Genomic DNA, 18,104 nt, shown 5'->3' with positions numbered 1-18,104 from the left:
CTTATTTTCCACTTTAACCCTTTGCACCCCAAGGCCCTGGGGCGGAGTTGACATTTTGAAGTACTGTCTAGCATGACGTCTGACTTCTTAAATTAACGAAGACTGTCCCCCATACCATTATATTTTTGGAAACACCATAAAATACTTGTCCCAAGAATATGCAATTATGGTTCGTGACCTCATTAAGTATTCAAAATGGCCGACAATATATAAAATATTGTATTTTTTTCAACATATTTCTTTATTTTCATGGGATTCCTCATTAATTCATCATTTTCATCACCAAACCTGTTTTCTATCACGTCAGCATGGACTGAAATGAAATTGTGACAACAATTTTGAAAAACACTGATATTTTGTATCATTTTGACCTGCTAAGTGTAATGTAAACAAGGCTCTGTAAAGTGTTAAGTTGGGTCAAAGCATAATGTAACATAACATCCAGCACCTAATATTATGAAATATTTCCCACAGTAAGTATGTATATTTTGAATGACAATGACACACTTGTCCCAAAAATATGCTAATACTGGTCATATGACCTAATTAGGTATTCAAAATGGCCGCCAACAATATAAATCTATCATTATTTTTACATGTTTTCCAATTTTCCAGTAAAAGATAATCGATATTGTATCATATCCCAATGCTAAATCACATTTTATAGAACCATGACCATGGACTTTGATGTAAACTTTATATATTATGATAAACTTTACACAGATTTGATGAAACTTACACAGATTTTTTGTCTTCACTCTCAAGTGAAGAATTACACACAGCGCCCTTGAATAGGGGTCGACAGGTCAAGGTATCCTATTTTATAACATCTGACTATTGAATTTATCAAACTTTGTCCACAATTACAAGATATTTCTGGAATTGTAGTATTACAATTGCCCCCAAAATATGCAAATACTGGTCACATGACCTCATTAAATATTCAAATAGCCACCAGTATTCTAAATTTACAATGATTTTCACATATTGCTTCTCTTTCTGACGACACACTTAAGAATTTATCTCTTCCCATTTCTCAATTATGTCTAAATGTATATTAGATTCTGTTGTCTACAACTGATGGTTCCAAAAAATGTTTGTAACATCATTTTCATGAACCAATAAAAGCTTCGTTCAAATCACAGTGTACACTAACATTACAATAATTTTGCAAAACTCAGAATTTGATTATTCGAGTTTTGTAAACTTCATCCAATATACATGCAAAAACATAAGAATACACAATTTTATTGTAACCAAAAACAATATTTATTGTTTTTCTTTAGTAAAAAAAGTAAAAATAATGTAGCAACGCTCTAAAAATCAGACCGAAACCCTCAAAATGTCATAAGGGAACCATTTCTGGATAAGGTTGGTTTTGTGGCATGTACATCATTAGTATAATAAAATTAGGTCTTAGAACACAACACTGTCAATGTTGATGATGTCGCTGTCTTTTATCATATTCTGAGCTCTACATGTCATCTCCAAGCCTTCCTCTTTTCATCCACCAACAGTAACATTGAAGAGAAAAAAATGCAGAAAGGACTGCAGTATATTGTCTTTTCAAAGTACAGTACTGTATGTAAAACCTACTAAAACTTTCTCAGTTTGTTTTCTCAATTATAAATCGCATACAATAAATCTCATTCTGTCTTCAATTGCATTTTGACTGTCAACTCAGACCCCCTTATATGGCGTTAATATGATAACCTAGCACTGGTAGTGAGATATAATCTCGATATCATTATATGCTATTACATTTTTACGTATTCAGAAACCACAAAGCATTTTGAAATACATACAATATCAGCGGATGTTTATAATTATTACAAAATGCGTTAATGTTACAAAACGCGTTTTATTACAAAACGCTGATACCCTTATTACAAATCGCGTAAACAATATTTTATTACAAAATGCTGATACCCTTATTACAAAATGCGTAGACCATTTTATTACAAAATGCTGATACCCTTATTACATTTTGCGTAAGTTGTTACAAAATGCGTCATATTACAAAATGCCGCAGTACAGCACCCTACAATAATTCGAACAAGTACACCAAGCTCGACGTTGAAAACAGGTTTCGTTTCACTCACCGCCCATATTGATAAAACTACGTCGGTGACAGTAACACGATTTTTGTGAAAAAAGCGGGATATGCTGGTTTGGGATTCACAAATGATGTTTCACGCTTGACATACCCCAATCGCCCAGTCACGACCTGTCAAATATCTCTGCACGACGCAATGGGGTAATAGTTCAGGACCTGCTTACAGAGCTACCTCTGACAGTCTGCTGGAAAGTGATGAATATGTATTATGATCGCCCTCATAGGGAACAAGTCACTGTAAACAACATAGTCCCCACTTGGTTAATGAAATTTGGAAACCATTGATTACAATGAAAGTGAAATGATATTGGTCAGAAATAACAAAGTTTTGATAACTTTAAATAAAATGCATTCGATAATATAAAGGATTATTTGATAAAGTATATTTTACTCTTATAAATGTTAAAAATAAAGAAAATGAATACTTTGACAGAACAATAAGTATTAACTTCATGAAATAGGCAAAACTGCAAGTAGGTGCCGCTACTAGCAATACTGAATATAGTAATGATGAGAATGATATTTTTGTTCAAGTACTCAATGACACATGTGACAGTGGTGATGATGATGTCGTACAGTTGTTGGCAATAGTTTTGACCAGAGGTGGAAGGAAAGATGGGTCATTGAGCAATGCTGTCAGCAGATACCATTATTATTTATTTTTACTTAGAATCTAGGACAAATCCTACCTGTTGTGAATGCATCTCTTATTTTCTCAGAAAGATATATTTCATTTGACTGAAGTTCAACAACCTAAATTTTGACATTGAACTACACCGTATTATCATTGCTTTTCATTGGAAGCAGGCAGCCAGAGAAATTGCACTACTGGCAAGATCATTTCCGTCTCCTTGATGTGAAATCTCAAATTTGCAAACAAACAATGAATAATGGATTAAAAAAATACTGACTCTGACCGTAGGTTTTGCAAAATGACTGAAAAAGATCACAGATTTCCCATTCCTGCTTAGTCTTTGATCTTCAACCTCTGGCTAACTGATTAACGTGTTTTATGAAATGTATCGTAATTGTTTTATTGTTGAGTATTGTGACTAAAGCACTGATATTCAAAAATACCAGTGTCCAATGCCATTTTCAAACAGTTTTACCTAGTGCAAAATAAATTGAGGATGACCTCCCTCTCGTGTTTTCTCGCATTGAGTGTCCTATGTCATTTTCAAGCAGTTTTACTGCGGAAAAAAAACAAAATTGAAAACACATATTAGATTGCACCATACTACACATTAATTTCCAAAATTATCAACACAAGAGAGCGGACACACCTGGCACTCTGCCCTTCATCCTCTCGCGTGTTCTCCACCTGTACTTTCGAATTCTCCCTTGACAGATATCGTAGTGAAAACAATGACATGATACCAATTCAAATTAAGCAGTACTATATGTTTTAATACTGGTTATAGGGGGAGCTTTTTTTGCTATATTTCCTTGTGACTTTGAATTTTATTTTGTTGGTTTCATCTTTTTTCAACCTTCATGTGGTAACTGATTATAAGCCAGCAGGGTAAACAGGGATTTGAAAGGTCTTCTCTGTTACTGTATTTTTGTAAACGTTTCAAATACATTCAATAATATTTAACTTTACTAAGTTTCGGGGAGGGGGTAAGTCAAAATTTCTATCTCAGAGAGGGTAGGTACTCCAGTTCGTCAATGTTGGCAGGGGATTATTAAAATTTTGGAGTTTCTGGTGTAATTCCTCCACCCCCCCCCCCGTAAATAATGACGACTCCCGTGGAAGGTAAATTTTTTTAAGGTTCCGTTTCAGCTGACCCGAAATATGACATTGTCCTTCGCCCTTTTTTCAATAAAAACATATCCTTGACCCCATTAACCTTTGAGTGTGAAATGCTGCCTTCAACCCATTTTGTATGGAAAACAACGTCCGTCGTCATTCACTCAGTTGTGAGGTGAAAAAATCGTTTAATCCTTTCAGTATTGCTTCGTAGCCCTTCACTTTCCTTTACTCTCTTTCGTTTAATAGTCTCACACATATAAAGCTTACATAAGCCGTACACGGGAGCCTAGCATCAATGGTCAAACATTTGACAAGTTATAATTAGTCACTATACTAGCATCGCTGAAGGTTCAACTTATGACCCGTCTCATGTACGGTTCCGTGACCTGCGCAAGGACGACCAATGGCCTTGTGACCTATATTTTCAGTGGCGCTGGATTGTGACAGCGAAACAAAGATGGCGAATGTGGCTGTTTTAGTTGCTGTGGCTATTGTCGTCATTTCGATTCTATATCAATTCCTAAGACCGATGTTCACAGCTCGCTCTTCAAAGGTAAGCTAATTTGTAATCTTTAGTGAATTCGTTTCATGTATAAGTAGGCCTAGTACTTCAAGAACCCTGATGTGCGCGATCTTTTAGAAGTAGGCTGCCAAGTGACTGCTATTGCCTTTGGTAACGGTCGTTTGCAGTTAAGCGTACGGCGAACGCCCCTCTTAGCTGTTATGCACGACAGAGTGGCGTTAACCTTGTACTTAACCACAAACAACTGTGGATATAGCTCAGCTCAGTCAAGGCTTCATGAGTGGCATACAGTGGCAAGATTTCCTGATCTTATAGAATTCGCCAATCAAAGCAACAAGTAATCTTTCAATACATAGTACAGTTGGATACAGACTTAGACTTATGGTGGCGCTGTTGCACACAACACAGCGTATTTTGCTCAATGTCACTTTTTTGCAGAGATTCATTCAATTTCCATAAATTAATCGACCAATATTTATTGATAATGTTAGCTGGGTACTTCTTCTTTTATGGTAAGCAGTCGCATTGCAGTTGGGCAAGAAGGACATGTAAATGAATACTCATTAATGCAAATCCTGTTTGGTTGATTTTCCCGGGATTTCAACATTTCAACATTTAACTCCGCTCCGGCAGTGTCATATTTTGTGAAATTTTCAGTTTTTTGAAATACGATATAACGACACAACAATTTGGCAATATAAGTCCTCTTAAATTTTGAATAACAGTCATTTCAATTTTGTTTATCTTGATTTTAACTACGTTTTTGAAAGTCAATCTTTTGACCCCTGCTTTTTAAAAGTGAGAATAGACAATGCAAAACAAAACTTGCTTCTTTTTTACATATACTCAAGTGTAAAATGAAATATTAAATTCCATAAATTAGTATTATTTCTTGCTTAAATCAATGGAAACTAATAATTTATATCCTTGATGCTTTTCTAAAGCATGGATATAACCTCCGAAATCACGTCATCGGCAATGATCTCAGGTTCAAGAGGCGAACATTTGCGAGATATTGGCGACTTTTCTTTTTCTGCCACTTACAAGTCCCAGAATGTTCTTGACAATTGCATACTGCCACATATGTGTTACAGGGTAGTTTTTATGCTCCAGGGTGTTATAGATATTTGATGAGCATTGACACGGGCCTGAACGTTTACAGTACGATCATGATGATATATTACCCACCTCACCCCCGATTACAGGGTCTAGACGTGTTAAACCTGTACTTAGGGTCGCGAAATGTTTGAACTGAGCCAGTTGAAACCATGCTAGGAACAAATTCACAAGCAATGGAGCCAATAACAATGACGTCGCGCATTGCTTGCACCAAACCTTCGAGATCTCAACAGATATATGGGAAATTTCAGTTATTTTGAAGATGTTATGGCGTAAGAATTCAAATTTTAGTTTGAACTGGCAAACATGTAAATGGTATATATTTAAATGTAACTGTTCCGGAATTCATCGCTAGCCAAAATGAGTTGACTCAAATGTATAATGTTTCATATGCTATGTTTTGCAAACAACAAAGAAACTTATCCTTTACTCGTGTTTTGCAGGATGGTGACAAAGTCGCAAATGCTGAAGAAAAATTTTCAACAGGGAAGAAAATACCAGGAATGGAGAAACGACACCCTGAGTAGGTTTATCGATTTGCAAGTTGAGATATGTATGAGCATTTGACAAGGGTAGCTGTCACTCCTAATAATTTTTCAGTATTTTTGTTCGGTTGGTGGTTTCATGCTTTACGCGATGGCATGGTGATGTAGGTACGTGGTCCGAAAGCGTTTGCCGTTGAGGTCATTGCAGACAAATCAAATGTGTATTTCGAGCGAATAGATTTGAATCAGTACCTATCGAAGAAGTGTTTTTTCGAAGTAACAAAACATTTATCATGTTGTAATACTTAATTAATAATTAAAATTTTTACTATATCGTAAAAATAATCACCATATTACAAGTAATATTTTTCATAACTAGGGAGGGCAATTTACAAGACATCACGGAAGCAGGTGGTTTTCCCGACTTTTTATTCAAGTTACATGACAAATATGGCCGTGTTGCGTCATTCTGGTATGGCAAGCATTATTACGTCAGTCTGGCATCACCCGAAGCCTGGAAGGATCACATCAAACTATTTGACAGACCTGGTAGGTGAATTAACATCCAATATTACCAAGACAAATTCAGGCTAAACATGCTTTAAATTATTTAGAAATATTTCTGTGAGTTCAAATTGCTTAATTATCACAGAGAAGCTGACATAAAAGTCACCTTTTTGGTTTTGTGAAGTGCAACCATAGAGTGGCCCTAATTGCGAGTTCGTACGAGAACTGATGCAGATCATAAAATTTGATCTTTTTTTCTTGTAAATACTATAAACAAAAGTTATGCTAAATCGTGCGGATACTTTCAAACTAAACGATATTTTAAAAGCGAAAACGAGACAAGAAAACACAACGGGGCGCTAGTCGCAAGAAAGGGTTATTTAAGGAGCTCTTCGAACGTTATACTTTTTAAAGGCAAGAACAACAGAGACAAACCAAATGTACAAAGCCAATGCCAGGGTGTCAGATTTTGTACAGTTACTGCCTCGCTTTGCGATAAAGTATGATTGAAATACATGTGATATCGCAGTGGTGCTGTGCGAATCGATCGCGCTCGGGACACAGGGTCATCCCCGCAGAATAGCTGCTGGCCACCCCATAGACGTTTTGGTAGTTTACTAGGACACCGAAGGGTGTCGCTGATTTAGCTGGCAACATAATGAAATCTATTAATCTTTGAATGAATATCCATATGAAGAAATAACCATTTTCCTGTGAGCAGTCGACGGACTCGTTTACCCTCTCGATCTCGCCTAAAACGTGGTGAATACGTTGGAGGTCAAAAATTCAAATTTTTGCAGAAACCGTCGACGGCTCACCGATAAATGATTGAAAATACATGTTGTTTCAGTCAACTTAGTTAGCAGGAGTAAGAGGAGGTGGTGAGTCGTAGATAGTCTGTGATAAAGTAGGTGCATATTGATTTATTCAAAGATTAATCAACTTTATTATTTTATGAGCTAAATCAGCGACACCGATCGGTGTTGTAGTAAATGGCATCATTACACAAGTGGTATAGCCACAAAGTGATGACGTCCAATTGCCCTGCACAAAACAAAGTGCCATAATTACAAGTCGTCTGCGTTTTGTGTTCGGCGATTTCATGTCATCGTTTTATGGCTATACCACTTGTAAAATGGTGCCTACTAGCTACCAAAAAAGTCTATGGGGTGGCTCGTAGCGATTCTTTTGGCGATGATCCTTGACCCGAGCGCGATCGATAGGCCATGGCACCGTTACGATATTACATCTACATTAATGCCCTTGTTAAACCTCGCCATTACTTGACATGGAAATGAAACAGTGAAGACGATGAAGTACGTTAATGTTTCAAAACGTATTAAAAATTTCCAAATGACTGATTTGCCCCCTTGCAGTTGAGCTGTTTGATTTTCTGACGCCATTAATCGGTGATATCAGCCTCCAAACAACCAATGGTAAAGAAGGCAAACACAGACGGAAGATATATGATGTTGCATTCCAAAATGAGGCCGTGAAGAATTACTACAGACGTATTCAAGAGGTAAAATAGTACGAATTATATTCATGTACTTGTGAAAACAACAGTATCCGTTATTCCTCTACAATAAGTCACGAGAAGATTTGACATTTTGATTTTTAAAATGACACGTACGCTTACATCTTCAGGAACAAACACTAACTAACTTTCTAATTAAAACAATTCTACACGAAACAGCTTTGAACAGTGCGTTCAAAACGCCGGGTTTAACATACAATGATTATAAGTTTCATGTTATATTTGTCTACATATAAACATGCACGTAGTTACACATACTAAAGTTCAAGTAATCGCGTATGTAATTTTGACACCATTGTGAAATTCAGTAGATTTTCAATGTGATTCGAACCCACAACGTATAGCACCACGTCACCTAGCGAAGGTATACCAGTCGAAACAGCTCGGCCAAATCCCCATCCTTAAATCATCCATGAAAGAAACGTAGATGAAAAAAGCATACATACCTGCGTACACACACGCACGTACGAACGTAGCTATATGTATATATATACATCATACATACCATACATACATACATACATACATACATACATACATACATACATACATACATACATATACATACATACATACATACATACATACATACATACATACATACATACATACATACATACATACATACATACATACATACATACATACATACATACATACATACATACATACATACATACATACATACAACATACATACATACATACATAGTGCGTGCGTGCGTGCGTGCGTACGTACGTACGTAATATTACATATATACATGCATACATACATACATACATACATACATACATACATACATAATACATACATACATCATACATACATACATACATACATACATACATACATACATACATACATACATACATACATACATACATACATACATACATACATACATACATACATACATACAACATACATACATACATTCATACATGCACTGTAATCGCGTACGCTACGTACGTACGTCCTGTATTCCGAACTATTGACTTACCGCTGGTCACTTACACTGTTCTTTCTTTCAAAGGTGGCTAATGATACAGTGGAGAAACTTTATTCCGTTCCTTCCGGTGAAAATATTCCACTGCAGCCACACTTATCATCTTATGTAAGCAGGGCTTTCGGAAGGGTGTCTTATGGTGACGTCTTCAAAGACGAAGAGAAAGTCATAGAGCTCTGCGACACCTACGAGACTGTAAGTGCATTTATCTTACATATTGTGCAGATCATTGAGGATGTAGGGAACCATCTGAAATGTTGTTGGCGCTGCAATTTAGTGCAGATCGGATTCAAGGTATTAGACTAGTAAGAGTGCATAGAGTATAACAATTGTGATAATATAAGGTTATTCAAAAAATATCGGTATTTATGTCCGAGTACATCGTACAGTGGAGGTATTGTCCGAGACGGACAAATCCCGGTATTTTGCGATTAATTTATTATAATAAACCTTGTTAGTCCAATTTCACCGAAATGTTGCTTGGTCCTCCATACATAATCTATGAGTAGTCTATGAGAAGCTATGAATATTTTTTTAATACAAAACTAGCTAAATCTGTGTATTTATGTATTCTTGATTATTGATGTTAGTGTACTTGATTAGATTTGGGCGATTACAAGTTCATGTGTGTGCAAGAAATTTCATTTTGGAATTTCAACAAAAATGTTGATTCTCCATACATTGTGGTATGTGAGGAAACTTTGAATATTGTTTTTACAATACAAACTAGCTATTAAAATCAGTGTTTTAAAAAAGTTTGACGATAGATATAAATGTACGTGACGAGAATATTATTATTACAAAGAGCAGATCTGAAAAACCAATATTGGAATTTCACCCAGTGATTATTTGTAAAGTTCAAAAAGGATTCTGTGAAAGTTCAAAGGTCAAATGGAAAATTATAATTCAATTAAGATATTATTGATACTGACTGTGACATGTGGGGTAGGGTCGCTGGTTTTGTGCATGAAAATTCAAGGGGTGGGTAACTCTTTTTCTTGCAAACACTTTTGAAGGGCCTAATGTTTCAGCCCAGGGCCATAGGGTGCGAAGGGTTAATGAACCAAATCTGATGAATTTATTTTTGGGGGGAGGGGGTCACATTTTACAATTGATGAATTGGGGAGGGGGGGTCAAATTTTAGAAATTTCATTTTCGCTCAAATTCCATCGACCCGCCCCCTCCCCGTAACAAAAAAACCAAATGTTCCCTAAAGTTATTGTACACCGCGTTTCAGTTATCGGACTCAGCGTCCTCTGATACCGTAACTTACTGTACGACGAAACTCCCAAGGTTACAGACGCAGGTGTAAATTAATAGCTCTTACGATACTCACACTACCTAGCTACTACCAAGGAGCGAATCTGTAAATTATGCACTGGTATTATCCAAATAAAAAAAACGAATAAGCTATCGTCATCAACAGGAATAACCATATTGAAACGTTGTCACTTAAGCCATATATTATTTGATGAAGCTTTGTCATCTGTTGGTTGGAAACAAGTTAGTGAAAGTTAAGGGGATTACAGTGGACGAATTTCACTGTCCATCAAACTAAGATCGATCGAGTCAAGCATTCACCTTTGTTCATGATCCTTTCCAGACCATGGAGGCGCTTAACCAGAAGATGTCTAACGTTGGACCTGCAAATGAAGAGAAATTCAATACGGGTTTGTTATGTAATCTGTACTATACTCTCAACAACAAGCCGACGTGGCTGTAACCATAATCTTACACCCAATCCAAGCTTCTACATAGGCTACAATTCAAATACCAGCGGGGATCTTCCACTGGAGGCTGTATGATTCTCGTAGGATATAATATCAGCATACGGTACACATGCTGGATCAAACGCCTTCTGTTTTGAAGATTACGGCAATTGTGATCGCAAACAAGGCGTTACTTGAAAATAATTTATTAGAAAGACGGCGATCTGCACTTCCATTCTTTTACCCCTAGCAAATTGTCAAATGTTGTTACAGACGCAAAGTCAGCCATAGAATATTAGCATGCTAATTTATTTTCGCATATCTAGAAGAGCGTATTACAGCCAGTATGGATTTAGACAGTGGTAGAGTTATAAAATTAAGTTCTTTAATCTGACAGATGTACATCACATCCTTCTATCTCCTCAATGTTTAGCAGCGAAGTCCCTAAACCACTCCAACATTTATTAGGCGATGCAATAATTCAATTAAGAGTACGCCTGCAACACAATGTTGAGTTAAGCAAAACATCCTGTTTGGGAAGTCATTTATCAGAATGGTGTTAAGTCATGGTTTCGTAATGCCTTCTAAAATATATATTGAACCTAAATGTTGTTGGCGTAAATAAACCTTTCTCCGTTTCCATGCATTTTTTGATCTTGGTCATCCATATTGGATCCGTCCAGTATTTCAAACACATAAACAAACAGATAGACAAACCAAGCCATCAGAAAAACTACCAGGTTTACGAGTGATACTATTAGTGAAAACCTAACTTTAAATTTTTGCTCCATTTTTCAGCCTTGAATGCCTGGCGTGGGCTGATACAAGAAGCAATTCAACACCGACGTGACAATCCTCCACTAAGGGAGGAAGACAGGAACTTCCTTGACGTTCTCATTGATTTCTGCGCAACTGACGAACTATTGTTCAGCGACGCTTCCCTGTTCTTCCTTGGTGGTTACCATACTACTGCCTACAGTAAGTAAATAAAATATTCCCCTGGATATTCGCGCAAGTACGTTAAGGAATGGGACACTGTAGAAAACATACCGGACTGTATTTTTTTCAAGGGATAAGGTCAGAATTGATTGAAATTTTGTCCGCTCCTTTGTTTTATTATCCCTAAACAGATAGAATATAAATAATGTTGACTGACACAGTGGCGTGACCAAAACAAGACTGTCACATTTCCCCGCTAAATTCATAGATTTTAAAAACTTTCAACATGTATGCTCAACATCTCTGTCTCTTCTGCATATTGTGAAAGAGCAATTATCATTCAACATAACAGACACCATGGCCTGAATAAAAATATGAAATATGTATGAAATATTTAAAAATGTCCGAAAAATGTAAAATGTTGCTCTATTTTTTAGGTTTTTGAAGAAAAATCTTGTGAAAAGTTAATGGTTTTGAATTTGTTAGTGGTCGTTTACACGAGCTTTTACGGTGTCCCTTTGGGAGCGCGCCTGTATAGAGCGCCCTCAGAAGAAGTAATAATTATTCAAAGTTGTAACCTCTAAACTTCAAATCTGTCGCGCCTTACCCGGCTGCTTGTAACTCGTTTGACTTTTTTCACTTTTTAAACACTTTGCACGCGCTTCCTGGACGCTGTTCAAGCCTGTTCATGGACCGTGTCTTGTGTTTTCTGGTCAATACTTTATTCTACTTAATATATATTAACGATTAAGTTTAAATAAATTTTTGTCTCGAAGTTGAAATATATTCTTTATTCCAATATGTGATTTTTGCTAGCAAATATAGCCTGTTGATTACGTGACTTCGTCAAAATCTAAATTTTTGCTAAAATTCTGTCTATACATACTGATAGACATTTATTGTTGCAATTATTAAAGTTATTTCTATCAGAACTTTCTAAAAAACTTCATCCTTACCTGCTGTAAAATATTAAGTATGAAACCCATGCCTTAACGTACTTGCGTGTTCAATATTATCATCCTTGATAAAGTTCTTGTTACATCGCCCTAACCTTTACAAAAATCACAATATTTGATGAAACCACATATGCTCATGTGTTAACAAGATTGGTTATGTCGATGTACTAGCATTTATTTTATGTACAGAGGCACACTGCGTGAAAACCCCATAATACTTACAGCATAGCATGGATTATTGCTTGTATTTTAGCTGAATAGTGCATATATAGATGAATACAGTCAGAATCCGTTGCTTGTATTCAGCACGCTTACATTATTATTATTGTCATTATTGCTATTAAACTTTATTTAAACTCGATAGACTGTAGAGCTAAAGACTCTTCTCACACAGTGTCGAGATGCAAGAAAATACAATATGTACATTAAAAAACAGAAAAAATAAAACGGAACGGGGAAAAAACACCCATTAAGATAGCAAGAAACAGACGACAAAATATAAAAAAAATTGCCAAAAACGGCTTTACGCCTGTATTCATGTGGACTCATGTGAATTTACATGTATTATTCTGTAATACAGTGAACAAATTAGTGTGAATTTATTTGTATTATCACGTTTTGATGCAGTGGCCAATTTTTGTAAGCTTTGCATGGTAATGATAAAGATGTAATAAGATGTATGTGTCTATTGCACCTAATATGATGAATATCTAACATCTCTAACTTGCAGATTATATGCCTTACCATCCCTGTGACTTTAGCAAAGCTTCTAAATCTGACAAGACACTGGTTATTGTTGGTATTTAAACTAATCAAAATTCATGCTCCAATAAACCTACATGTCACCCAGGATTCAACTTCTTTCTCCTAGTGCTTGTATGGGCGATATACTTTTTGGCACAAGACATGGAAATACAGGACAAGCTTCACGAAGAACTAGTCGAAGTCCTCGGGAATGAACGAAATGTTGCTTTTCAAAACCAAAGTCAGTTAAGGTAATCACTCTATTATATACGTTTTTTTCGACTTTCAGACGAGTATTAAAGAGGCACTCCCACTTGGTAACATTTTAAAACTCATTTTTTTAATACCAACGGTCGATATTTGACGTACACTCACTTAGCTGGATGCACAAGTAAAAAGATTTTGAGGTGGTCATTGAGTTTATAAATTATATCTTAAAGAAATCATGTTGCTTTTTCACTCCCAATTCTCGTACATATATACCATCTTAAAGGCGATGTATCGCTTAACTTTACGTCAAAGAGAACTACCTCGGCTACATTAAAAGTTCCATAAACAACCGTCAAATGCAATACTTTTCCATTTCTACTTGTCATAATGGATTTTTTCTAAGCGATTGCAGTATTTTGTTGAAATGGTGACCTTGTCAGTAGATATTGCTTCTTTGGGATTGTGTCAAGTCAAGTTTGCTTAAACAGTTTTCTGCACATAAAATTTACTTGTAATATCCAGCAAACGTATAAGCTTTGTAGCGTACGGACACTTTACTCTCTAGGCCTGCAGTAAAAAAGTTTACCAAAAGGTAAAAGAGATGCCAAATGTTCTTTTAACAGATACCTCAAGAGAGTTGTTGATGAAACCCTACGCTGTGCTGTACTTGCCCCATTTGCTGCAAGAGTGAATTACGAAGCGGACATGAAAGTGTTGGATTACACTATTCCAAAAGGAGTAAGAAGCAATACTTATTAGGAGTTGTAGGGTGTTTTACATTTCAAATTAAGGGCAACTGTATCAAATGCGTATCAGAAGTCTGATTAAGTCAATCTAAATATGCGCCTCGGGGGACATATATTCGGACTCTCAAACTTTTGCCATTTTCTGATTTACCACTTCTCGGGGATCATTTTGAAGACCATGGCGTAAGAAAAACTTTAACTGTCTGAGTTTATTCAGAAAATCGATATGTAATGTTTTGCATTGAGTTAACAAAGGGATAGCGGCCATTTTGTATTCAAAATATCGGTGAAAAATTGGTATCTTCTTTCTCTAGTACTAAGATTGGTACACTGACCCCTGATTTTCATTCCTGATTTTGAAAGAGAACGAATGAAAGATTCCTCGAGGAAAGTTTGAGCAAACGTTTGAGTCTTCTACTTTCGAGACGCATACATTTTAATTGAAAAATACACTTAAATATGATTGCTCTGCAGTGTAACGGCCCTGCATATCAATTTGACCGTTTCCGCTAAAATGAGGGTATAAGTTTTGGCCAAATTCTTCCTTAACTCTTGTTCATCGAGTCAATCAAATTTGATTATTATCCCGTATAGAGTCGGAAGAGTTCTTTAAGCTTTCGATGATACTAATGTATGATAAAATTAATGTATGATAAAATGTGTTTTATCTCTCTTGTCTTTTCAGGCTGGAGTAGTACACGCCCTGGGTGTTGTTTTGGCAGACAAGACCATATGGCCCGACCCAGAAAGGTATATCTGAACTTTAAAACGTAGATTGCACTCCGGGACGGGCTTTCCAACTCTTAAAATTACATCACTTTGTTTAAGCTTTTGTGCAGTTCTCAAAGTCTTCATTTTGCGAAATCAACTCCAAAATAAAAAAGCAACAAATGGAAAGCAGGTCATTCTCAATATCAGATATCAATATATTTTAGGTAATATGTGTATCTATTTCTAAACTTTGCACGATATCGCATGACGGTGATCACGGAAAAAACGGTCCATGAACATTTTGATTTTTGCTGATTGGCAATATATATGTCAAGGGCTCGTGTCGTTTTTACTTCGCCGTAGGCTGTGTACGTTGCATTCCGACTGACTCTCATTCTGATGATACGACATGGAATCATATGATATAGGAGGTGATCAGTCTTTTCCCTCGACATTAAAAAGTGATTGACCGTCGAAAAACAGTGCGATACCCACAGTATTGTGACGTCCGAAGGGTGACTCCCCGCCCTTTCAAGGCCAAAAGTTTTAACAAGTTAAAAAGTCATGTAAAATTATATTACAAAATATTGTAACGACCGTTCATTTAACCACCGTGATATACACACACATAATTTTGTGAAAATGGTGATCTTCATGTAATACATCATTATCTTATAAAGTAAGTCGATGCCAAATGAAGCCAAGGTGAAGGTTTGTATTCTCAACCGGACGACCTGGGCCCTAAGCAGAAAATAATTAGCAAAAATTGGATGGCTAAGCATGTGATATGCTATGTCGTGATGAAAACTGATTTGTGCATACATCTGTAAACTCTCGCTTATTCCGAAAATAAAATAAAAGTTCAACACTCACTTCCTATCGATGAATTCTAATTAATAAATCTTACTTCACTTTCATACACAGGTTCGACCCGGACCGATTTCTCCCTGAAAAACTTGCAGAGCGTCACAAGTTGGCATATTCTCCGTTTGGATTCGCTGGAAAGAGGATCTGTCCGGGATATCGTGTATCCGACGCCGAGGCTTCGGTGCTATTTGCAACACTTTGTAGAAAGTTCAAATTTCATCTAGTGGGATGTAAAAATATAAAACGAATGTATGGTTTTGTTACATTGCCGAGCGATGAAATTAAGATCACGTTAGAAAAAAGAGAATGACAACTCCGTAACACAGATCTTCTCAAATCGAAAATGGTGTAGCGAATGATAAACTTACAAGAGAAATCCAAAACAGACTGTATCAAATTTCTTTGTGTCTCTTATTTTGAGCACAACAGTTTATTCAAAAATTACTCTGAATCTTTCTTATACTGCCTGCGGTATACATATAGAGTGTCGGTTTTTTCAGGTGCTTTAAAGTGCAAATGACGTTCAAAAATGTGCCAATTACTTTGAAATTAATTTGGAACTCTGCAAATATGTATTTGGCGAACCATATTTGTTTAGCACAGATGTTACGTCTTGAATCCATTACACATTAAATTTAATAAGGTTTATGGTCACATAGCCTTCTTTGTATGCGCGCCATCTTTCAGCGAAGGTACTGTATAGCCATAAAAGACCAGTACTAAAAATGTAACGTTGAGTTACCCTGCATTAATAAAACGTGCTTCGCTAAGATTCACCGATTCGACCCGAACTGATTTTTCTTCGTGGTAGAAGCGGAATGTAAAAAGTTAGCATTTACTCATTTGTGAACACACCACCGCTAAGTTGAGGGAAAGAGAAGAGGCTTTATTGCAAAAGGAATAACGGAAACACCGACAAAGTTATAAAATAAAAGCACAAAATGAAACGGCAAATCTATAGCAGTAAAGGGCATGGAACTACACAGTTACAAAGCTAAAGTAGCCCTCAGCTGATCTCAAGCAAAAAAAGGCTAGGTACTATCAAAACTTACAATACAGAAAACAATCAAAATAGAAGTAGCAAACTAACCTTCAATAAAAATATGAGCAAAACATGTGGGAGAGGGCCCCTTCAGTCAAGCAGCAGAGGATGGTCGTTGGTGATCTTGGGGTCAAGGTCTGAATGACCTTGATGATGAATCCATCATGAGAGGCCGAATTGTGGGACAGGAGTGGAATTCCCGAGAAATGGGGGTCAGGATGGCATCCAAAGCCCGAACACTTGAGAGAAAGGGAAAAAGCGAGGAGGAGAAAGGGGGGTTGCAGCGGGATTGACCGAGCCGATGTGACATGAACCCAGCGGTTAAATGAATGAATGAATGAATAAATGGGAGCGATGAGACAAAGGCTTGATGATGCAGTGTCGTGTGCAAATTAAAAGTGGCTGATTAGCCGGGAAGGAAGATTGATATCAGTCAGAGGTAGAAGAGCTGATTGGCTAAGGGAGAGGAGGTGAAGATGTAGGGTAGGCAGATTAGCTAGATGTAATCACAAAGCACATCTGTGATACAACACAGATTCCACTTTGTGAATACACCACTGCTAAGTTAAGGGAAAGAGGAGAGGCTTTATTGAAAAAAGAAGGAGGGAAACACCGACAAAGTTATAAAATAAAAGCACAAAATGAAACGGTAAATCTATAGCAGTAGCTGCGGCTGAAGTGGCTGCCCCAATGCGGAAGGAATGGCCGGCGAATAAATCTGGTTGTAGACCGATACGAGATAAAACAGTCCGTAGAAATGCTGTGAACGTGTGGCGGTCTAATGGCGTTCTTTCTGGCAGGAGAAAAAGTGGTTCGGATGCAGTGGCAGACATTGCTTGACGGACAGACATGAAACGGAGTAATGCGGAAACAGGACAGATCGCGGTACCCGTGGGGAAGAGGCGCAGGTCGAAGCCGCGGCGAAATTGGTCAGTTTTTGAAGACTTCAGTCGTACTGACAGACAGGAGACCCGTCTGTTGGATTCCACTAACGGTCAAACTTATGAGTGGCGGATGTGAACTCATTACAGCGCAGAAACCCGAAGAAAGCGAGGAGGAATGCCGATTGCAACAAAGGGTCTACATATGGGCTGAATACTCCTTCGTTAAGGATGTTACACATGCGCCGGAAGA

At 36.9% G+C, this 18,104-nt stretch overlaps 1 protein-coding gene across 1 annotated transcript; it reads left to right on the top strand.

Annotated features, from left to right (window-relative positions):
* Positions 1 to 10,306: 10,306 nt before the first annotated feature.
* LOC139136406 (cytochrome P450 20A1-like) lies at positions 10,307 to 16,586 on the top strand. Its single transcript, XM_070704132.1, has 6 exons — positions 10,307 to 10,716; positions 11,554 to 11,733; positions 13,522 to 13,645; positions 14,228 to 14,342; positions 15,036 to 15,100; positions 15,986 to 16,586. Exons 1-6 carry the CDS (start codon positions 10,653 to 10,655, stop codon positions 16,236 to 16,238), a joined length of 801 nt encoding a protein of 266 aa, XP_070560233.1. The 5' UTR covers positions 10,307 to 10,652; the 3' UTR covers positions 16,239 to 16,586.
* The last annotated feature ends 1,518 nt before the right edge of the window (positions 16,587 to 18,104 follow it).

Source organism: Ptychodera flava, chromosome 1 (genome assembly GCF_041260155.1).
Source record: "Ptychodera flava strain L36383 chromosome 1, AS_Pfla_20210202, whole genome shotgun sequence".
In the NCBI taxonomy this organism is placed as follows: domain Eukaryota; kingdom Metazoa; phylum Hemichordata; class Enteropneusta; family Ptychoderidae; genus Ptychodera; species Ptychodera flava.
Note: the sequence above shows the minus strand (reverse complement) of the source record. Positions and strands in the feature narration are given on the sequence as shown.